General features: G+C 41.5%; 1 protein-coding gene across 1 annotated transcript in view; it reads right to left on the bottom strand.

Annotated features, from left to right (window-relative positions):
* Positions 1-25,182, bottom strand: part of NCKAP1L (NCK associated protein 1 like) — a 273,575-nt gene that overhangs the window by 211,355 nt on the left and 37,038 nt on the right. Inside the window, exons 6-13 of the mRNA XM_040340760.1 lie at positions 17,348-17,438; positions 13,583-13,720; positions 12,818-12,866; positions 9,268-9,424; positions 7,381-7,437; positions 5,845-5,941; positions 5,470-5,579; positions 310-442 (exon numbers count right to left, since the gene is read on the bottom strand). Of these exons, the coding sequence (XP_040196694.1) occupies positions 310-442; positions 5,470-5,579; positions 5,845-5,941; positions 7,381-7,437; positions 9,268-9,424; positions 12,818-12,866; positions 13,583-13,720; positions 17,348-17,438 (832 nt within the window). The remainder of the gene's footprint in view (positions 1-309; positions 443-5,469; positions 5,580-5,844; positions 5,942-7,380; positions 7,438-9,267; positions 9,425-12,817; positions 12,867-13,582; positions 13,721-17,347; positions 17,439-25,182) is intronic.

The following is a 25,182-nucleotide window of genomic DNA, read 5'->3' as shown; positions in this document are numbered from 1 at the left end:
GTCGTGTAAATTAGCAGAATGTTTTTAATTCAGTTCCCAAAATGTACTTTTCATGGTGCTGAAACTATGCACATGCAGCCCATTACAGGAATGCATTTTCATGGGATTTTAAGTGCCCAGCATTCCTGAGAGGCAGCAGTGACTAACGGCATAATTTATTTTCTGTAGGAAACAATTGACACCATGAACTGAGTTTATTTTTTATGTGTTTTCCTCAAGTTATTCGTGTTTGGGAGGGGTGGTTTAAAGTAGATTTTCTGAAGGTCAATTTAACCTTTATTATATCCTTTTTCTTAATGGTTTACATACCTGGATGATGTCACTGAGGATCAATGCATCAAACTTAGCTAAATACTGGAGATGATATTTCTGGATGATAGGCACATGTTTTTTTACTAACATCCGGATCTCCTCCATAGAGAACATCAGTTCAGCTATATGGCTAAAATAAACAATGCAAAGAAAATTTAAATAGGCAAGAAAAAGCATAACAGAGCATACATCTCGTCAGTATAACCTGCACTTATATTCTGTTTACATGAAACCAGTTTACAGACCCACAGAAAAGGTACCAGCTTATTTTTCATTTATGAAATAGTCTTTGTTTTTACCATGTTGTTTTTTTCATGCTGAAAAACACCAAAAGCATTCACAACCGCTCCTTTAGGCTCACGTACAAGAGCTTTTGTGTTATAGGCACTTTTCTTTACTGATACACATCAATGTGAATGAAATCAACTTAGACCCAGCTCAGATCAATTCAGGATGCTTAAAGTGGACCTATACTCTAAGTCCTTGTACACACAGTCGGTCAAAACCGATGAAAACGGACAGAAGGTCAGTTTCATCGGTCCAAACCGACCGTGTGTGGGCGCCATCGGTCAGTTATCCTTCGGTCAAAAAAAAGAGAACTTGCTTTAAAATTTAACCGATGGACGCCTAACCGATAGGTCAAAACCGATGGTTAGTATGCAAAAGCATCAGTTAAAAACCTGTGCATGCTCAGAATCAAGTCGACGCATGCTTGGAAGCATTGAACTTCATTTTTCTCTGCACGTCGTTGTGTTTTACGCCACCACGTTGGACTCGATCGTTTTTTTAACTGATGGTGTGTAGGCACATCAGACCATCAGTCAGCTTCATCGGTTAACGGATGAGAACGGTCCTTTGGACCATTCTCATCGGATGGACCGACCTTGTGTACGCAGCCTAAAAGTGAAGTTTTGCAGTGTTATAGGGAACATCTAGTTGTGTTAAGTGAGGCTAGGCAGTGCTCTGAAATATCTACCCTTTTCCATGAATTCCTCCTGAAAAACATCAGCAACTATCCTAACATGTGAGAATGGACTTTAAAGGCACAGGAGTAACCCATGTAAAATAATTAAGATTGTTTATTATAGAAAATTATTAAAACGACTATACATATAAAATTCGTAATAATATTATTAAATGATCCACACACAAGTTCTGATAACACTTCCAAAATACACAATTGTATTGCTAAACCCAGTGGTACAATGGTTAGGATTCCAATAACGGTAACCAGATGGGAGTATAAACATGGAATAGTCGAATCAGGGTGTGAATCTAAGTACAAGAAATTCACTCTACATGTTATGCGTAGAAGTAGGCTTCTTCAGGAGCATATAGATAGAAAAAACTGTTTATGTAAACAATTTTAGCCACAGGACTTTGGAGATGTATCAGAACAATCAGCCAGTCCAGGATGTAAGGTCATATAAATCAGCCACAATTGTTTAGTGTAATAATTTTCTGGTAAACCAAAAATATATATAAGAAGGGTATATCCAGGAAAAGGTTTACTCAGCACAGCAAGGTATAAGCGCATACACTGGTAGCGTATACCAGCGTACAATGGTTAACAATACTAATCTGTCCAGCAGTGTAGAGAGAAATGTACTCAATGCTCGAGTTAGCCAATGTTGTGTGCCAGCAGTGTATCTTCTGGGTTCACAAAGCTGCCTTTTAATAGTGCAGTTTTGTTCTCTCTATCCACACGTGGCCTAAAAACGTACAGCTTCTGGTGACACACATCCTAATTGCAGCAAGACTGGTGATTGTGAAAAAATGGAAATCAACTCACCCTCCACTATTGAAGGATACCATCCAACTGCTTAACCGTCATTTTTGGAATGGAATTTTCCTTTGCCAAAGCCAATTTATCAACAAACCAATTTGCCAAAGCCTGGAATCTCTGGATCTCCGACTCTAGGAGTGCTCCTCTGTATTAGCTACCCCACTCCCTCTGGATCATAACCTGTACCTTTTTTTTCCCCTTCCATTTCAATAATCTGCAAAAGATTTGATTTTGTACTCAAGTGAGTTATACTTGTCTGTGACTACTTGCCTATAAACCATTGGGAAATTTCCTGTAATCGCTACTCTAGTTGTTTTATATGATGATATATTATGCCTATTTGCATGTCTGTTTTGCATATCTGTTTTATATTGGCTGTTCACTACTCAATCCTCGAATTCTAACGTAACCTAGAAGCGACATGTTAGCACTTATTTCTTTTTTTTCTCAATTACTTTGACTGTACACAAATTATCGCCAGGGTATGCCCAATTGGCGCTGTTTTTGTATTCTCTTATCTCCTTTGAAATATAATAAATACTATGGGGGTTATCCACAAAAGGGATACGCCGGCGTATCTACTGATACGCCGTCTTATCCCTGTTTCTATCTATGGAACTGATCCACAGAATCAGTTTACCATAGATAGGCAGAAGATCCGACATGTGTAATTGAATTACACTGTCGGATCTTAAGGATGCAATTCTAGGCCGGCCGCTAGGTGGCGAGGCCATTGCGGCCGGCCTAGAATATGCAAATGAAAACTTACGGCGATCCACAAACGTTCCGACGGGCCCGTCGCGCTAAATCTACGTCGTTTACGTCGAGTTACGCCGTGTAAAAATAGGGCTGAGTCCTATTTGACTAAGCCCTATTAAGTATGGCCGTCGTTCCCGCGTCGAAATTTTAAACTCTACGTCGTTTGCGTAAGACGTCCGTGAATGGCGCTGGACACCATTTACGTTAACGTCTAAGCAAATGACGTCGGAGCGACGTCTGTTAGCGCAATGCACGTCGGGTAAGTTACCCGACGGAGCATGCGCAGTACGTCCGGCGCGGGAGCGCGCCTAATTTAAATGGGACTTGCCCCATTAGATTTGGCACGCCTTGCGCCGAACACATTTAAGTTACACCGCCGCAAATTTCAAGGTAAGTGCTTTGTGGATCGGGCACTTAGGTAGAAATTTTGCGGCGGTGTAACTTAAATCGGAAGATTTAAGTTACGCAGGATATTTGTGGATCTGGCCCTTTACTTTTAAAAAGTGCAGTTTTGCTGTGTTATAGGGAACATCTAGTTATGTTAAGTGAGGCTAAGCAGTGCTCTGAAATATCTACCCTTTTCCATGAATTCCTCCTAAAAAACATCAGTGACCTTCCTAACATGTGATTGTACAGTAAAGTAAATGAAAAAAGGTCCATAACACTGAAAGGTCAACATTCATTCTGTGGATCTTTGCTTTCACTACCTCTTTTGCTTCTTTTTGATCAACAGATCACCTGCCATCATGCGGGTGGGTCTGACATGAGTAAACAAAGCTCTGCTCCTGTACCAAGATGGCCACCTACTCACAGACACACAAGACACAGAAAGTCGGTTCTACCAAAAAAAGAAAATCAGTTGTACGGAGCCCGCAGGCAACACTGGTGACTAAACCTGTTTTCTCCACTTGACTTTTATAAGCATAATTTCCACATTATAACAAGTAGAATCAATAAACGTGAACCGGTGTTCAAATTGATAAAAACAGCGCTAATAAGTGGATAATCATCCAAATAAATAAATAAATAAATATAGTGGTGAAACCTGAATGATACTGATGGTGTGGAGGGTGATCTATAGCTGGTATAAGTGCACCTGGCACCAGATATTGCACCAATGATGTGGATAAATTCCAAAACAAATAGTGGGATATGTGCTTACCACAAAAAAACAAACCTTCAGATCAAACTGGCACTGTATGGGTTAATACTCAAGCAGGGTCATATGTGGAGACAAAAAAGACAATAACATGATCATGGTACAGTATTGTCTACACAACAGCCCATTAGCCAAGCTGGATGACAAGTCCCTAGTGTATGCCCGTACAGTGATTATGAATGAAAAAAGCCAAAGGAAACGAGTTCACCGCCTCTCACTGGTGTCCTCCCGTCCACAGGGGCCGCGCTAGTGCTGCGGATGCGATGGTGTGCTGTGTCCTGGATACAATTGGATGATGGTGGAGCGCAGTGGAACGCACAAAGACTTCCTGTGTAGCGCTGTGTAGCCACGCACTGACGCGTTTCGTCACTTCCGACTTCAACTGAAGTCGGAAGTGACGAAACGCGTCAGTGCGTGGCTACACAGCGCTACACAGGAAGTCTTTGTGCGTTCCACTGCGCTCCACCATCATCCAATCGTATCCAGGACACAGCACACCATCGCATCCGCAGCACTAGCGCGGCCCCTGTGGACGGGAGGACACCAGTGAGAGGCGGTGAACTCGTTTCCTTTGGCTTTTTTCATTCATAATCACTGTACGGGCATACACTAGGGACTTGTCATCCAGCTTGGCTAATGGGCTGTTGTGTAGACAATACTGTACCATGATCATGTTATTGTCTTTTTTGTCTCCACATATGACCCTGCTTGAGTATTAACCCATACAGTGCCAGTTTGATCTGAATGTTTGTTTTTTTGTGGTAAGCACATATCCCACTATTTGTTTTGGGATTTATCCACATCATTGGTGCAATATCTGGTGCCAGGTGCACTTATACCAGCTATAGATCACCCTCCACACCATCAGTATCATTCAGGTTTCACCACTATATTTATTTATTTATTTGGATGATTATCCACTTATTAGCGCTGTTTTTATCAATTTGAACACCGGTTTACGTTTATTGATTCTACTTGTTATATACTTGAAAGGGTCTTACCCCCCTTTTTAAAAATAGCTGCTCACAAAGTCTATGCCATTTGACTACCTCTGGCATATTCTTTTTTCACAGCATACTTTGCTTTTATTACACACATTTGGTTTATCTCCACCTCTAACACACTCGGGTTGAGTCTTTCAGTTTCCTTGGCGCCGGAAGTGCAATCTTAGGCCGCTCACGTTTGCACCCTTTTTATATAATTTCCACATTACATGTTTTGTTTTTTTAAATAAACTACTTGAGCAACTCAAAGGCAAGTCAGGAGCACAAGAAAGTATTCTGTATTTGACTTACTTTTGAGTCTAAAGTCTCTGTATATGAGTTCTTAGAGTGCTCAGTATACATTCATCTGAAAATTGTGAACCCCCTCTATCCCACTACACATTTAGCTGTAGGAAAATTGTACTGTAGTTGAAGGCAAGGTACAACTGTTACAGTCATTTTGTTCTTACGCATCCATGTAGTCTTCAGGAGTCTTCGTTTTGGTGACATTCTCAGCATGTCGTACCAGCCAGTTAATCTCATCCCGGCATAAGGATAAAGCCATAAAAGCAAACAGAGCCTGAAACAAATTGAATCATAAATTCAGTATACTTAAATGCAAATATAATGAACCTCATGAGTTTAGAACATTAGGTATTAACCCTATCCTCAGGACTCCCAGCCAAAACATGTTGGATTTTCTTTCAGAGATATGTAAGGATAAATCACTACTTTGAAAATAAATATCCATATTTTCATGTACTATTATAAGTATATCCAGAAAGATGCACTGTGGTTAAAGCCAGAGAACAGTTCTGAAAAATCACTGTTCTAGAACATCTTACCTTTGGACCCAGCAGTCCTGGCTCATCTGACAAAATGGTCTCCAATTCCTTCACTGCCGACCTGAGGTATGCACGTCTGGCACGATGAAACTGGCCACTGTAAGGATCAAATTAAATATTATCTAAGTCACTTAAGTATTGGTCAAACCTTAGAAGCGCATAAATAAAACGGCATAGAAAATGTTTTACAGCAGATTTGGCACTTACACAGTGAGCCACCTTTTTTTAATATCCTTGGCTTAATAGCAACCCCCCCACCTTCCCAATGCTAAGCATATGGCCTTGTGCATGCCTGTCCTCTTTCAAGACAAATTTTTGATTATGGAGAATAGTCCACTAGTGCATTAGACTCTACCAGCTCAAAAGAGGAGCACCAAATCAGCGAAGACCATGGATCCCGCACCAGGTCACCTGTTGATTTGAAGTATATACAATGGGTTTACTTTGTATGGTAAGGGAAAGGGGGAATTAGACTTTTTCAAAATATAACTATAATTTTTAATCTAATTTTATAAGGTTGACAGGAGCCTATTTGATTGATCTTAAATCTAGGCCCACTTATAGCCCAATAAAATGTAAAGCTATTGAGCTTATTAAATCAGGCAAATATCATCTTGGAAAATGCACACACCCATAAAAAGCAATTAGTAATCATCCTTCTGTTTGATCTAAAAGGAGAGGAATGTAAAATCTGATTATTCCTTATGGGTTTCCATATCTTGTACTGCATCATTATCCTTGTGTAAAAACATATAGTTTTATATAATAAGTATACATAATAAGAAATAATGCACAACTATTAGAAATTGCGCAGGCTTACATTTTTGTCATTTTAATCCATCAGTTAAAGTGTATTTATGGATATAGTATGGAAAGATGAAAACTCCTCTTAGGTTTTTATTCCTTGAAAAAAAAATCATATTGCACATATTTTTTTTCTTTTTAAAGTAGCATGAGGGTGCCTGCATGGCTTACACGGTGGTAGTGTGTAACCCCATATTCATTAAAAGCCAGTATGCCAGAATGACTTCCATATAGTAATATCACCCTGCATGTCCCAAAAGTGTTGGTGTTATTCTTATACTCCAATAAAATCTCTTTAGATTTAATCCTGGCATGCTGGCTTTCACTGAATGTTACATTTTTATTGTTCTGTCCCTAACAGGGAGATTCATCATCTCTCTGGGGTTGATTTTGTAAAATTGGAGGGTGCAAAACTTTGTGCCTCTCTACATAAAAACCAATCAGCTTCCAAGTTTATTTGTCAAGGCTTAATTGAACATGCTGAAGTTAAAAGCTGATTGGCTACCATGCACAGCTGCACAATATTTAGCTCTTTCCAGTTTTAGTAAATCAATCTCTATGCATCCGAATAACCATTTTCATAGGGACATAAAGAGAAGGAAATTCAACATTTTGGGTTGTCACCAGAACAGAGGACACTTGTTGCTGTGAGTTTCCTTAACATAAGTGGATATATAAAAGATGTTTCAAATAAAAGTTAGGTGACAAATAAGAACTCAAACAAATACTGACCTGTGGGTCATAAAATGTTCTTTGCATTCTTTCACGTCAGCCACACGTTTTCCATACCTAGAGTAAAGAAATATTTAACGAGGGGTCAAAATGCAAAGGTTTGCAATTACATTGAAAATAAAGTGTTGTATGTAATATAGTACAAACAGATATTATAACTGATTAGTAACTTTACCATTCTACATTAATCAATTCTTGGCATGCCACAATATACAGCAATGGTAAAAAATAAACATTTTTGAATGAAAAAATAGGGCTTGTGCTCCGGTCAAGAAACTAAGACAAGGTCTAAGAGGAGTATCTTGGGTAAATAATGGTTGCAAGGGGAAGGCTATTTCCAATATTTGCTTTTTTTTGCCATACCATAGTCATAGTGGGAGGTAGCTGCATGTGGCTGATATATGTGAGCCATTACATGTACAGCATACACAGCCAAAGGATAAAGACTTCTATGCAGGAACTGGAATTTACTTGACTGTGTAATCTCTGGGCCAGCATCCTAGTCCAAGAAGGAGATGTTGATCCTGGATGATGCCTTAACAAAGATGACACTACTCTTTTTAGGAGAAAAAATGATAACATATTTGTCAGAGAGAGTCTTTTTTAAGAGACAATAAACACATGCAAGTGGTACACTCTACCTAGCATGCATGTGCAGTATATAAAATATATCTTTGCACTGTGTCCATCATATGATGTTCTCCCAGAAAAAGAACGGTCCCGCCCAGCTGTCATTGTTAAATGGGCCGGGCGGGAAACGGTTAAAGACACTGCTAGTATGGAAAAATACTTCAGATCTTAAGCCCTGTTGTGGGCTGACAACACGCAGCCTCTTTATAGAATGAGTGGTGTCAGCCCTGCCCACTTTTTTTTTTGCTAAACTACTTGACTACTCCTACTCCGAGATCTTTACAACATAAAGGCTCCTCATTTTGTGGTCCCAAATAAGGACTAGGAGTTTTTTTTTTTTTATATAACATAGGAAGCGCTCAAAGTACACAGGACAATCCCGAATTTCTGACAAGGGCAACAGATTTGTTTGCACTTATTAAAGTCATATAACAAATTACTTCCACTGCTGTATTAAACAGACCAAAAGGGAGCAAACAAGAACATTTTTTTGTTAGGGTCTTCTCTATATACACTTTAAAAATGTATTTCTCATAGCGAGAATGTACTGCCTTCCCACTCCAGAGCTTTATGCTGGTAAAAATAAATAATGGTTACACCCCTCATCATGTAATAGTGAGGAAGAGAGGGGAAATGTCTGACCAGGTGTGTTAGATTATGGAGTGCCTTGAGTAACATGGTCAATACCTGGTTCCTATTGAACTGCAGAGTCATATGAAGATCCACAGCACAACTGCTATAACAGGTAAGACTATTAACATTAAGGTTTTCAGCACAATGTCTAGGTTACTGAATAGTTATTTCAAGATTTAAATATGTTAATTTTCCAACCAGATGCCTTTAACACAATAAATCTATGTAACTTATTACAGTGCCAAATTTTCAGGATTCTAATGCTTTTTGACTATGGGGCAGGGTTGCCAACCGTCAGTAAATTTACATACAGTTTGTAAAATCCTTAATGTTTGCATCTGTCCATAAATGTCCATTGCGGACATACAGACTACACGTCCATAATGGACAGTTATGGACAGATGCAAAAATTATGGATTTTACAAACTGTTTGTAAATTTACTGAAAGTTGCCAACCCTGCTATGGGGAAAGAATACTGCTGAAGTTAATGGAGGAAAACCATGAGTAGAAACAAGCTGTATCACTAGACAGAAATATATAACGTAGCTAAGGAACAAAAACGGAGTTTGGATAGAGAGTAAAAATTTCAACCCCTGTAATGGTCACTGGGCACTTTAACACACCCTTTAAAACTGCCAAAGAAGTCCTCAGTAACACGATGTATTAGCAAAACATCATCCCGGATTAAAGTGATACAGTTCGATCCTTGAAGAGTCTGTTTCCATAGCTCCAGGCAGGACGGTTGAGAGTTCAGGACTGCGTGTGACAGCAGAAATCCAACTAGGAAATAAAATTGTTTTGTGTTACTACAAAGTAATGCAGAACATAAAATCATATCTCAGAACAGACCCAACGTGCGGTAATAAATAATGGCTTATATTGCAGTGCAGTTTGTACTTATCTTGGCTAGCGACATTAGCATTCATTCTATTATAAACACTCTGCAGAGATTCATCTACTTTTTAGGGATGTTGACTCTTTGGGGTTTATTTACTAAAACTAGAGCACTCAGAATCAGGTTCAGCTGTGCATGGTAGCCAATCAGCTTCTTAACTTCAGTTTGTTCAATTAAGCTTTTACAATAAAACCTGGAAGCTGATTGGTTTATATGCAGAGCTGCACCAGATTCTTTGCACACCGGTTTTAGTAAATCTCCCCCATTGGGATAACTTGAAAATGTTAGTACTACTGTAGATGAGCTGCTGGACAGCTTACATGGGCCACTTCTGCCACCAATATCCATGCTACAGGGACTGACCAGCTAGCTAATAGGAGAGGCTTGGTTTTGGAGATTATAATAACATTTTTAACTGTTGTCTGTAGGCCTCGTACACACGACCGAGAATCTCGTCGTAAATGAAACATTGTTTTCTTCGACGAGTTTCTTATCATCCTTTTCAAGAATCTTGTCAAGCTTTCCTTGCATACACACTGTCAAGACAAAACCTCGTTGTTCTCAAACGCGGTGACGTACAACACGTACAACGGCACTATAAAGGGGAAGTTTGATTCCACTGGCGCCACCCTTGGGGCTGCTTTTACTAATCTCATGTTACTGCGTGTTAAGTAAAAGTTTGGTGAGAGACGATTCACGCTTTTCAGTCTGTTAGGCCTCGTACACACGACCAGACATGTCCGATGAAAACGGTCCGCGGACCATTTTCATCGGACATGTCTGCTAGCAGATTTTGGTCTGATGTGTGTACACACCATCAGACCAAAATCCCCGTGGACAGAAAACGCGGTGACGTGGCGGCGACGATGACGCGGCGACGTGCGCAACCCAGGAAGTTCAATGCTTTCACGCATGCGTCGAATCACTTCGACGCATGCGAGGGATTTCCGTCCAGCGGACATGTCCGATGAGTCGTACTAATCATCGGACATGTCCGACGGACAGGCTTCCAGCGAACATGTTTCTTACCATGCTAAGAAAAATGTGTCCGCTGGAAACCTGTCCGCTAGGCCGGAAAACTGTCCGGTCGGCCCTACACACGGTCGGACATGTCCGCGGAAACTGGTCCGCGGACCAGTTTCAGCGGACATGTTTGGTCGTGTGTACGAGGCCTTACAGCGTGACGAATGTGCTATTTCCATTACGAATGCTACTTTTACCGAAGGTGCTCTCCCGTCTCATACTTTATTCTGAGCATGCGCACGTTTCTAAGCATACACGCAAACGTGTTTCTCGTCGTAAACCAGCCCGACGAGAAACGCGACAAGGAAATTGAGACTACCGACGAGAAAAAAGAGAACATGTTCTCTTTTTTTCTCGTCGAGATCCACGACAGTTTTCTCGACGAAAAATATACACACAACCGTTTTCCTCGGCAAAAAAGCTCTGCCAGCATTTTTCTTGATGGATTTTGTCGAGGAAAGTGGCCGTGTGTACGAGGCCTAGCGTTGGAGATATGCATAATACATTTGCTCATATTTATTTTTTTTGGATAGGTTCACATTAAGGGGAACTCTATTGTATCCTAGTTACATCCAGGGCCAGGCCAAGGAGTAGGCAAAAGAGGCAGCCATCTAGAACAATTCAGCAGGCGCAAAATGGGCTGGATCTGCAACCTATACTGCTGAGGTACTCACAGCATGGTTAACGAGGGTTGGGGGGGCACTTTGGCCTTTTCACCTTGGATACTAAAGAGAACCCTATCACAGCAATGGTTATATCCAAAGCTTGTTTACTGCAGGCAACATTGTTTCCTATATATCTACAGTATATCTGTTGACATTCTACAAGGAAGTGAGCCGCCATCTAGATAGGAGAAGGCCTATGGATGTGGTGTATCTGGATTTTGCAAAAGAATTCGATATAGTTCCCCATAAACGCTTAATCTACAAACTGAGGTCTGTAGGCATAGACCATAAAGTTTTTTCATGGATAGAGAACTGGTTACAGGGGCGTGTCCAAAGGATGGTGATAAATAAGGTGTACTCAGACTGGTCTGGAGTAGTAAGTGGGGTACCCCAAGGCTCCATCCTGGGACCAATTCTGTTTAATCTATTCATAAATGATAAAGAGCTCGGTATAGATAGCTCAAAAGTTTTTGTGGACGACACAAAAATAAGCAGGGTAATAACTTCACATCAGGCTATAGAAATTTTACAGAAAGACCTGAACAAAATAATGGAGGGGGCAACTACATGGCAAATTAAGTTTAACCACTTAAGGACCAGGACTATTTCTGACACTTGTTGCTTACAAGTTAAAATCAGTATTTTTTGCTAGAAAATTACTTCGAACACCCAAACATTATAATTTTATAGGTACTTGTAGAAGAAAAAAAAATCTAAGCGTACACTATTATTTTTTGCACCCTAGTACGGGTGAAACAACAAATTAATCACACAGGCTGTTTTGCCATAAACGCCAGAGGCAGGGGAATGTATTTTTGGGTTGTTCTTTGGTGATGGGTCATAGGCATGGCAAGAAATATCCATCTAAAATAAAAATAAAAATATATTTTTTATTTTAAGCTAGTTTTCATTTGATAGTAAAACACAGGAGACATCCAATATCACTTAGCACTTACTGAGGGCTCAATTTATCCCCCCCAAAAAAAAAAAAAGACATAATTTAAAGTGGTTGTAAATCTAGTTACACCACTTTTACCTACAGGTAAGCCTATAATAAGGCTTACCTGTATGTACTGGAAATATCTCCTAAACCTACGTGGTTTAGGAGAACATATATGATTGTGCCAACGTCATCGGCGCATGCGCACTGAAGAAAGGACAGGATCGTGGCATTTCTAAAGGGCCTGTGCCATGACTGGCGACTCCCGCATGCAAGCACGGGATTGACGTCACGCAACTGTGGCCAGTCACAGAGCCGGAGTCCACAGCCCTGCAAGGAAGAGGGGTAAAGATGGATGCGGCCACCAGCGGGGACATCGCAGGCTTCGTTTACAGGTAAGTGCAACATAATCAGCTAGTATACAATGCATACTAGCCCATTATGCTTTTACTTTGCAGGGGAAAAAAGAGGAAGTAAAACCCATCAGGGTTTACTTCCTCTAACCGAATACAATTACCAGTTGCAAAGATATGTACAGTTTTACTAGCACATGCCAAAGTTGCAAAACCTTTGTTTAGACATAAAGATTTGTTTGACCTTCATCATTAGGGGTTTTTGGATCCTTTCGGGAATGTTGATAATTAACTTACTTAAGATCCATCTTTCCATCGTCTCAACAGATAAACATTCACAGGGCATCTAGAAAAGACAGCGCAATGTTCAGCATAGACGAGTAATGTATATTTGAGATTTATCATAAATATCAAAAGGACCAATCAACATAAAATTAAAGCTGTACAGTATATAGGATATACAAAACATTTACATTTAACATTTGTGTAACATAAACGTTAACATCAGTTTACTTTTTGTATCATAAAAGTCTAAAATAAAAGTAAAAGAGTAGGAGGACATTGGACCATTGGATCATTTGGACTGAACATTCTGTAAAGGCCAGGGAAGAAAGCTCCAGTGGCTGTGAGAATTCCTCAAACAGTGACTATATCTTATTGGATACAGGCACTGGTCACCCAGCAATTTTCGGACTGATTCCCCCATCAAAAGTCAACTGAAAAATCAACTTTTGTCACACTAGGTGATGCCATCAGGGGCACTTACAGCTCAAATTTTGGCTGATTCAGCATGAATCTAACAAAATGTAAGCAATGTATGGCAGCGTTTAGTTTTTTAAACCATTCTGGATGCTTTTATAACTATCCTGACATCTGTTACTCTCCCCCCTCTAGTTTTATAGCCCACTCTTTACTCCTTATTTGTATTACCCTATTTTGTTCACTCTTCCTCAACAAGTGATGCACTGAATGTTAAATCTTAACTGTAACAAGTGTACTTTTACCCACTAAGTGCACAGTGCTGCACAACATGCCGGTGCTTCAATACATTTTTTTACTTACCGTATCTGAGGTGGAGGGAGCAATCATAGCGGCAGGGTTGCTGAGGAAACTTAAGAGTTGGCTGCCTCTCCATTGATCTGCTGATTGTGATTTTCGACAGAAGAGAAAGTGCATGGACTTCAAAGCATCTGTCACACTCTAAGATTGCAATTAGACAAACACAATGGTCAACCAAGCTGAACCTGCAATATTCTCCAGCATTTATGTAGTCATTTTTAAAAAGTTGAACTCTGAGGTTTTTTTAAAACATTGAATCTTGGCATGATTCATTAAAAATAACCAAATGTATTTTTACATACAGCTAAGTAAGTCTAGCTGCCTTGATATATGCCTTCTATAATCCTCATTACTACAGCTTAGGTGATTGGAGAAGAGCGCCCAGTGTCCAGAAAAATGTCTCACTGGGCGCTCCTCTCCATTCACCCCAAGTGTTCCCTGCGATAACGCCCCCATTGCCGTTATCAGTAATGTAGCAGCCCTAGACCCCAATGGAGTCTATCACCTACCACCTTAAACTGGGATACAACCAATTGAAAGCAATTCCCTCCATACTCTCCATACAGTAATCTGCCGCTAGACAGCCTCCAGTGGCACCAGTTCAGTGCTGTCTTACACCCCAACTTGATCATCACTACATCTGGAACTGTGAGGCCAGTAATAGGAGCCAATCAGACTACTGCATTGTACAGCGCTGTTTATTTACATTGAAAGTAGGGCAGAGCAGAGTAATAATGACTTCAGTGTGCTGTAGCTACTTCACTGTGCAATCGAAGATTGGGACAGGTCCAGGATCCTGTATTGCCAAACTGCATGGATGACAAAGGGAGTCAAGACCTGGAGAAGGGGTGCCTGGTTCACACCACTGGCTGCTCAAATTTAGAAATCCTTAGGCAGGTAAAACAGTTCCTACATTTGTATTTGAATTGCATCTTTGTCTGTTTGCCTGGAGTTCAGCTTGATGAATAATATGCTGCTTTGATCACTGTAATACATTAAAAAACTGTGTGCCCATAAGAACAGGGCTTTTGCTTATTGGCTTGGTAGTAGTAGACCAACAGAAGGCCATGAAATGTGAATGCTACAAAGCAAAAGCCACGTTAACCTCGTATTCCTGGTACAGTTCCTGGTAAAAAAAAATCCTTACTGGTGCTTTTGCAATTTTTAAGCAGGCTATAAACAGCCTTATGTCCCCCTGATTCAAAAACCAAACACCAGTCAGATTGCTGCAGGAGTAACCACAGCATTGACGATCAGATTCACCTTTATGGCTGGAATCGCAAATCTTACTGCAACACATGTTAAAGCACAATATATTAACACAGCAAGGAAAAACAGTGCATTCATTGCAGCCTACCACAAAGCATGGTAATGCACTACATTACGTTGTGGTGGGGTGCATTGGTCCATACCTGTGCTTTGGCAGCCCATTGAAAGTGCACTTGCTGAAAATCTACTTCACACCATAGAGGTAAATGGGATTCAAAGTAATGAGGGGGGTTTAATATATGACAATATATTATGTCATAAATAGACAATATCTAAAGACCCTGCTGTGTTTTTAACTTTTTTAACATTTTTGTGTAGTCTGGAAATTTGCTTCAGAGAGACACACATGAAACTACAAACAGGAGGCTGCTGGAGTCAGATGGTATCCTTTTTACACCTCCACCCCAAACAAATGCTGGCTTGTTTGTGTACGCATGTCAGAATCAAATGGTATTTAGTTTGTATCTTTCCACCTACAAAAGAACCTTATTTCCTAAATGTTTCAAAGTTTGCTATTAAAGTTGGCCATACATGGTGTAAAACTTGGGCGGTTCACGATGGAGCTGCCCAAATTTGCTCATTGGTTGGTCCTGTTGGCTGCACAGTCAGATTGTAATGTATATGATGAGCTTCATACATGTAGCGCTGACATTCTTGTATATCGATGTGTGTTTGCATACTTTAATACAATGTCTATGGACATTGCTATGTTTAAGTATTTGGAGCCATCTAGTGACCAAATACTGGTAATGCAGAGAGATGTTTTGTTTAGTATTTTTGGTTGCCTTGGAGACGAGGAGAGACAAGGAAAAACAATCCCGGTTGTTGGGGCAAGTGATCTGAGGGTGCCCGAGGGACAGTGGCCGGATTGCAGAGACCGAGAGACACTCATCCGAGCACCGGAGAACCGGATCCATCCAGCGGAGCTGAACGGAGCTGACGGAGAAGCAAGTTGCAATCACAGGGCCCTGAACAAAAGTTACTACCCGGAGCTCCGATCCAGTGGGTGAGCGGGTCATGACCCACAGTTTGCTAAGTTTACACGCAGTTAGACTCATATACAGGCCTCACTGGGATTTATAGTTCCACAGAGGAGCAGAGAAACTGACACTGAGAAGGCTTGAGGCCTATCTAATTTGAAGTTTCAAGCGATTTTAAAATAGTTGTTGCAGTTACACCAGGAGCATTTTCACTTCAAGTGCAGTCAGTGGATCCTGGGGTTATAATACAGGTATTTTGTATTGTCTTACATTGTATTGTATTGCATTGCATCACAGCTGTGCCAAGGGGATTGAGCCAAGTTAGTGGGGTTTATTGGTAGAGTGCAGGCCCAAATTAAACCAGCAGCTCCTTCGGGGGTCAGTGCTACATACATGGTACAATATTCTTTGCAAAGATCAGAGCTAAAAAATCTTCTAGTCAAAAAGCTATCCACTTTTTTAATTTTACATAAATCTGTAAAGATCCACAACTTATAACATTTAGGCCGGGTTCACACCATAGCCGCATGCGGCTCACAGCAGGGGTCCGGTGCATGCTGGTTCACCGTTTCAGGTCCGATTTCAGCCTGAATTAGGGCAAAAATCGAACTTGAAACGCACCAAAAAAGCACAGATTTTCCCGGCACACCGCACCGGACCCGCTGCGGAGATATGTGAACCAGCTTCATATAGAGCCAGTCACATTCTCCTGCTATGCAAATTAAATGCGGGGAAAGGCGCATTCAATTCGCATAGGTGTGAACCCGGCCTAAAACAACCTGATTCTGACACCTGTGAAATGATAGATGGTGACTAACTTGACAAATGTCTTAGAGCTTGTCCCATCTAAATGCCTATGTTAGCATGCATTGTGTTGATGTGTATTTTGGTTGTGTTGTGCTTTTTAAAAATAAAATTGCTTTAAATTAACATGAATGGCAAACTGCAAGTCAGTGCACCTGAACTAGATTTTTCCAACAAACATAAACTGAGCAAACTATGTTTTCAACTATATTGAAAGCAATGGATGTTTTCCTGTCCATCGGCTTTCCTTGGACTGGATGGAAAAGGCAGAAAAATGCATAATGGCATATCCTATATATGTTGACATAAAACCATAGCAACGCAGAACAAAATTGTAATAGTAAAACCTCAGATGGATTTCTTAAAAGGTCAGACATAAACCATCTAGATATGTCAGTCTGGCAAAGGTACCAGAGATCCTAGAAAAGCCAATTATGGAGGCTATCACATTTATGACATTTTGTGGCTGCGTTAATATTCAAGACCATGTTATATTGCTCTTGCGTTTATCCTGACAATGAGATTATTTTGTGCTGCCATGCTACATTTAGGAAAACATTCACACTGGTGATGAGCATGCATTTTCCAATGTATCGGTATGTACCTGCATTATACTTGTGATGGTGTGTCAGCGGGATACTTTAGATATTGCCAATGTCTATATAAATGTGAGTAGGATACACACTACACAGCAATGTAAACCACAGTCACTTACCTTAGTATGAGGTCCAAATTCTTCACTTAGTTTTTTTAGCGGGTTGTCATACTCCAGCAACATTTGTCCCAGCCGTGCATATGAAGGCTCGCTGCAGAGACAGTGTTTCCAAAACTCATTATTAGTAGTTTTAATAGATTGTCTTAGTATAGCATTTTATTGTGTGTATGTTTGTATTGTATGCCTGTCTGATGCTAAAAATGAATAAGGGTCCGTAATCAAAAAAGCCTTGTTTTTTTTGGGGGGTTTTCGTTTTTTTTTTAGCAACAGTTTTATTTATTAATTGATTGATAGATCATTAAAACCACCTAGTGACCACCCCATAGTAGCTTTTCTGGCTAGGGGGCGTGCACATGCGATGCTTCTGCTGTGATTGGTCACAGCAAAAGCCAATCAGTGGGTGCTGGCTAATGGATGCCCGCCGGCACCCACTGATCAGTGAGGAGACAGACTGGACAGAAATCTGCAAATCTGTAAACAAGGCAGTGCTCTGTCCTGTCAGTTGGGGATGTGCTGGATTTTGTTTCCCTGCAAAGCAGGGAATAAAATCCAGCACATCCTTTAGTGAAAGCACCACATAGTACACACAAAAACACTGGTTAGGCACACATTTAACCCCCTTCACAGCCAGTTGCATTACTTAGTACAGTGACAGTGCATATTTTTAACAGTGAACACTGTTTAACTGGTTCCCACAAAGTGTCAAAAGTGTCAGATTGTCCCGCTATAAGTTGCTGATCGCCCCCATTACTAGTAAAAAAAGAAATACATAAATAAACAAAAATTCCAGTATATATACCAGTTTGTAGAGCTTGTAGAGATTTTTTAGATAACTTATCGGAATCTGGAAGCCTGCTCTAACAAAGGGACCCTCAAATCTACCCCCCCCCCCCATGTGAATGAGTATGGGGCATAGTATCCCTACCCATTTTCCAAAAAAGTGTAAAAGTGAATAGAGAGTTTTTGCCAATTCCTTTATTAAAAAATAAAAAAAATCATCATCAATAAAAATTCCACTGTCACCGCCATAAAGGCTCCCATGGTCTGCCTGCCCCACTGTGTGACATTTTTTAAACAGCCATGGGGTGGGACCACTGACATCACAGGGGGGCGGTATGGATTTTCACAATTTGTTTAGCCAACAATTCTTTTTTTTTTACATTCAGCTGTCAGCGAGAAAACCTGGAGTTCAGCTTTAACTGATATATAAGAGCAGTTTGGTTTTCCTTCTCCACTGAAAACAGAAATATCCACTGTCAAGGGCAAACAGGTTCCAAAGATCAGACTCAGCACAATTTAACACAACTTACAGCTGTCACATGCAATGTTTGAAATATTCTCTTGCTTTTGTTGGCCATCATTTCAAGACAGACAAATATATTTTTTTTTTAATTAAACATTGAAGTGGTACAGGGCAGCAGATGAGAGAGAAGATCACCGCTCAAGGTAGGTCTATTGTAGGGTCGTTTCAAAAATATAGGACTCCAAGGGTGCAGGCAATGCACTAAGGCAAATATTGGTAAAAAGATGAGGGATGGACAGCCGCACTCCAAACCAAACAGGTTGTCTTTATTCAAATCAACAGCAAGAACACAGCAGATCACAGCAATAGGAACAGGAGAATACCGACGTTTCGCACTGGCTTCAGTGCTTATTCATGGATGCCATGAATAAGCACCGAAGCCAGTGCGAAACGTCGGTATTCTCCTGTTCCTATTGCTGTGATCTGCTGTGTTCTTGCTGTTGATTTGAATAAAGACAACCTGTTTGGTTTGGAGTGCGGCTGTCCATCCCTCATCTTTTTACCAGTACAGGGCAGCAGTTGTGGCAGTGTGGCTACTTAGGGACACACAATAAGACCCACAAGCTCAAATTAAGCTCTCAGGCTGCAGGCTGGAATTACTTAAATTAGCCACCGTCAGCTGTATTTATGGAAAAGGCATTTTACTCTTTATAAAAAGTTACATTTCTAAAATGTAATAAAGTAAATTAAAATGACAAGAAATAAATGAAAATTACAAGAATTTTAGTTTTTTAATCAAGAATGACAGTTGCTTAATTTTAACATTTCAATCAAAATGCCATCAATTACATGCCCACACATTTTGCAAGAGTAAAGAGTTACTATCCGCCTTTAACCCCTGCACATCGTCTTAGCACAAAGATGTGGCCTCACTGGACTGGGCTTTTTTCCGTGGGGCCACATATTTGCATATCTCCCGTGCGGCTCGCTCCCAGCACAGAGACCAGGGGGCTTCAACGTGAGCCCTGGGGCCCACAATTCCAGGTCACCTGATTACTGTGATGGCCTCTGATTGGCTATCAGAATGATCAGTCACTATAAAGCCTGACCCCATGATTTCTTTCTTTGTGATTAGAAGTGAGAGATACATCATACAGTATCGCTCTCCTTGCAGAGAAAAAAGAAGCGTGTGTAAAAAATAAAAAGAAAGTTAAATAATAATAATAATAAATAATACAATACAAAAAAACCTGTGTGAAGGTTTGATTCAGGTCAGTGCCAGGGTTAGAGCCAATTCACACAGGGGCGACTTGTCAGGCGACTCAGCCACCTGACAAATCGCGCTCCGCTGTGTTCAATGGAACCGTTCTAATAGGAGCGACTCAAGTCGCTCCGACTTAGAAAAAGGTTCTTGTACGACTTTGGGGGTGACTCGGGGCGACTTGCATTGACTTCAATACAGAAGTCATTTTGCAAGTCGCCTCTGAAGTCGTCTTGACATTGCCTTGCCGAGTCGCCCCTGAAGTCGTGCCGCCCCTTTGTGAACTGGCTCTTAGTGTTTGGGTAAAGTTAAGGGTCACAAGTCAAGGTCAGGGTTTTTTTTGGACAGAATTTTTTTTAAATTAGTATCAATGTCAGTTAGTGACAATGTCAGTGTGTTTTAGGTAGTTCCAGGGGTCAATGTGTATCGCTAGAAGATTAAATAACCCGAACACCTCAAGCTTATTAACTATAAGGTACACTAGAAGGTGTTAGGTGTTCATTATGTTATATTGAAGCATGCTATGCGTATGTTTTTATGTTGTGTTCTATGATAAAAATGTCAGTGAATTTAACAAAAAATTGTAATAAAAATCTTTTTTACTCAAATGTATCCTTGTCTCATGGCATGCTATCAAAGTCCATGAACAGCAGGGTATGCCCCTATTTTTTTTCTAAAAATTTTTTGGATGTGGCATACTTTTTTGGTCATTTAAAGCAAATATTTAGAGGCAAATCTAAACTGTTATGTAAAAATGCATTGGCACATCACAAACAAGCCAAATGTGATGCCATTTGATTGAGATGTAAAAACCGACAAACTGTCATTTGTGACAAAAAAAAAATGTATTATTGCATTTTACCAATTCTTAGATATGGTGGCTTTTCCTTTAGAGCCGGTTCACACTGGGGCGATCCGACTTCCAGCGCGACTTCCAGAGGCGATTCCGACACGACTTGAATGTGAACCACAGGGCGACCTGAGGCGATCTGGGGCGATTTATAAATCGCCTCCAGGACAGGGAATGTCAGAAATGGCCAATCAGAGCTACTAAGCTCTTCTGACATCATTCTTCTTCCTGTTTGATTTCTTCTTCCCTGTTTTCCTGTGTCTAAAATGCTCTCTGTGCGTTACAATAGATCAGGGATCTATTGTTGTTGGGGGATCTGTTGTTCCTGCCAGGGATCTAGTGTTGTCAAGGATCTATTGTTGTTCTCATGTGAACTTGTGTTCCGATCAGGGATCTATTGTTGTTGGGGGATCTGTTGTTCCTGCCAGGGATCTAGTTTTGTCAAAGATCTATTGTTGTTCTCATGTGAACTTGTGTTCCGATCAGGGATCTATTGTTGTTGAGGGATCTGTTGTTCCTGCCAGGGATCTAGTTTTGTCAAGGATCTATTGTTGTTCTCATGTGAACTTGTGTTATTTTCAGGGATCTATTGTTGTTGGGGGATCTTTTGTTCATGCTATTGAGCTAATGTTGTCAATGATCTATTGTTGTTCTCATGTGAACTTGTGTTCCTATCAGGGATCTATTGTTGTTGGGGGATCTGTTGTTCCTGTCAGGGATCTAGTGTTGTCAAGGATCTATTGTTGTTATCATGTGAACTAGTGTTCCGATCAGGGATCTATTGTTGTTCTTGTCATTTGAAGTAGTGTTCCTGTTAGGGATCTACTTTTTTGGGGAATCTATGGTTCCTGTCTGCATCTACTATTGCCAGCATGGGATATACTGTTCCTGCCAGGGGATCTATTGATGCCGGTGTGCTCTATTGTTTCTGTCTTCAAGAGGGAGTTCATGCCGCCATTCTCTGTGCAAACAAGTGGCATGTATGGAACTACAACCAGCATGCCTAGGCAAGGAAAATGGACACATAATAAAAAGGTTAAACTTACTTTTGGCAGTGCGGTCGGTCTCAGACAATATGCCCCAATCCTCAAAGGTCAGGCGAGAAATGTCCAGCCAGGCATTGTCCCTCTTCATTTGGTCCTTGTAAAAGGGGTCCCTCTTGTCGTAGAGGCATGGTCTCTCTTTTACCAGCCTTATAAGGGACTCATTATCCACGGCCTCTTTCCTAACTCTGGCAGCCATGCTGCAAACAGAGACAACGTACTAAGAAAGTGAAAGTAATCCGTGCCAAGAAGGTGGGGGCTGCCTGGGGACAGGGGAGTACCTGGTGGCTTCTGGGTAAATTCCTCTCTTCTTCTGGCAAAATCGCCTCACTATGAACAGCGATCAGACTTGAAAGCTACTTCCATTGAAATCAATGGGTAGGAATCGCCTACAAGTCGGATTGAAGTAGTACAGGAACTTCTTTTGAAGTCGGATCGCCTTGAGTCGTGTGTATTAACACCAGTCCCATTCACTTGCATTGTTTTTCTTGACAGCACGACTTGGGACGACTTGAGGCGATTTCAAGTCGGATCACAAATCGCCCCAGTGTGAGCCGGCTCTAATTGTCACCTGGTGATCCTGCCAGTAAGTCTGTTATTTTTCAACTTCCTTAAGGGCTGGATCATACCAGCGGCTGGTGTGTGATAGGATGACAGCAGTGCCAATACACCAAATGCAGCACATTGCATCTACATGTTTCTAACAAACTTTATTGAAATGTCACACAGTCCTACTACATCTAGTGTGAAGCAGCCCTTACACACCAAGCTGTCCAGCTAAAGTGGAAGTTAGAGGGTTAAGACAAACAATTTAACACTGACAGGGTGCTTACTATCACCAGCTTTTATTAATTTATGTAAAACCTTTATCTGTAACTGCTTGAGTATTAGCTGGAAGTCCACTTAATTTTTCTAAGCCAAGTCCATCAAAATCTGCTGGTGCTTCTAGCACTATCTTTACCCCAGAATAACAGTACCCCTGCCCAAAGATGGCTCTGTTGCTCCTCCATCAAGAGCGTAGACCAGGGATATGCAATTAGCGGATCTCCAGCTGTTGCAAAACTACAATCCCATCATTCCTCTGCCTCTGTGTGTCATGCTTGTGGCTGTCAGAGTGGCTGTCAGAGTCTTGCTATGCCTCATGGGACTCGTAGTTCTGCAACAGCTGGAGGTCCGCTAATTGCATATACATGGTGTAGACACTTTAAGGCTAGGTTCACTCCTAAGTGAATTGGATGCGGCTTATGCAGGACATTTTAAAATACATTAATTTGAATGAGGCTGGTTCACATATGTGCGTTGCATTTGCACTCCACATTGCCCCAAAAAAATTGCGTTTTCTGGGCATTTTGGTGCGAATTGCAAGCATATTATCTTCTATGAGAAGGTACCTGATTCGCAGATGCGTTCCGTTGTGAACATGAATTCTCTCCCCCTCCTCGCTACACCTCCCCCTCTCCCGGGTCAGCTGATACGCAGCTACAACAGAGGGGAGGCACTGAACAGCTGCTTTTTCTCTTCTTTACTCAGAGAACAGAGCTGGAATTCGCACCTGACTGGTGTGAATCCAGCCGAAAATAGGAAGTGTGTTACTGGCTGAATACCAGTTGAAAATAAAGCAAACAAATAGCCTAAAAACGAATGCAGCCACCACATTTAAGGATTGGTAAGCTGCAATATATAAAAAAAAATTGGGGGGGGGGGTTAATCCTGTTTTATTAAACCTAAGATCACAGTGCCCCACACCAGCATCTCTTCTATGAGTGGAGACTGGTGATCTAGTGCTTCAGTTTGTGCCCACTGCCAACCAGTCCCATCCTGGTGACCCAGTGAAAAAGATAGAAGATTCGGGATCCACCGCTTCAAGTGACCATAGGGTTAAATACATAAATGGGGCTTCTAGGTTGTTTTTTTGTTTTTCAAATCAGCAATTAGTTGGAAGGGGGTAAAGGGGTGTGGGGCAAGAGTGTATTATTGATGATTTAAGCCCAAAGACTGGGACCTGGACCTGGAGGTCTCAAAACATAAGATGCTCAGTTAGGCAAACACTCACATCAATTCACAATATGGGGTTGATTTACTAAAGGCAAATAGTCTGTGCACTTTGCTTTTGCCCTAGAGCAGGGATATGCAAATAGCGGACTTCCAGCTGTTGCAGAACTACAAGTCCCATGAGGCAAAGCAAGACTCTGACAGCCACAAGAATGACACCCAGAGGCAGAGGCATGATGGGACAGCTGGTGGTCCGCTAATTGCATATCCCAGCCCTAGAGCTTGATAAATGAACAGAAGCTCTGCTGACAGTGACTTCCATCATCCAATCATGTGCAAGCAAAAATGCTGTTTTTTAAATTTTCCTTGAATACGATTGAATAGGATTGGGTATTTTTTGTAAAGTGAAGCTTTACCTCATTTACTTGGGGTAGATTTACTAAAACTAGAGCACTCTCTGCAGCTGTGTATGGTAGCCAATCAGCTTCTAACTTTAGTTTGTTCAAGTAAGCTTTCACAATACAACCTGGAAGCTGATTGGTTAATATGCAGAGCTGCACCAGATTTTGCACCGCGCTCCAGTTTAATAACCCCCCCCCCCCCCCCATATGTTACTTCCTTTTTCACTGGCTTACTGAAGCCCAAGAAACGTCAAGTGAAAAATTAGCACCTATTTAGTGCATGTCATTAACCACTTGGTAACCGCCCCATAGACAATATACGTCTACAGGGCGGGTGGTTAACTCTAGGAGGGCGTCAATGTACGTCCTCCCAGAGTCGCTCTCCCGCACGTCCCCTGGGGCGCGCACACGGGAACATCCGTGACCGCCGGGTCCAGAGGACCCGGCCGATCACGAATCGCGGTAAACGGCCGCTGATAGCGGATCACATGTAAACGAACTGACGGAGCGATCACATGTAAACAAACCGGCGTCTTTTGATGACGCCGGTTCCTCCCTCCTCTCTCTGTACCGAGCGGTACAGTGTGAGAGGGGGGAGCGCGGGTGTCAGCAGCGCTGTGGCTGGATCTGTGACTATTGCAGTCACAGATCCATCCATCCCTGCTCAGCCATCCCTGAAACCCCCTGCAATACTGTGCAATACCCCCCCTACAATACTCTGCAATACCCCCCCTGCGCAATACTCTGCATACCCCCGGCAATACTCTGCATACCCCCCTGCGCAATACTCTGCATACCCCCCTGCGCAATACTCTGCATATCCCCCTGCGCAATACTCTGCATATCCCCCTGCGCAATACTCTGCATATCCCCCTGCGCAATACTCTGCATATCCCCCTGCGCAATACTCTGCATATCCCCCTGCAAAATACTCTGCATACCCCCCTGCGCAATACTCTGCATACCCCCCTGCGCAATACTCTGCATACCCCCCTGCGCAATACTCTGCATATCCCCCTGCAAAATACTCTGCATACCCCCCTGC

The sequence above is a fragment of the Rana temporaria genome, chromosome 2 (genome assembly GCF_905171775.1).
Source record: "Rana temporaria chromosome 2, aRanTem1.1, whole genome shotgun sequence".
Classification (NCBI taxonomy): domain Eukaryota; kingdom Metazoa; phylum Chordata; class Amphibia; order Anura; family Ranidae; genus Rana; species Rana temporaria.
This window is presented reverse-complemented; position numbering and strand designations above follow the sequence as displayed.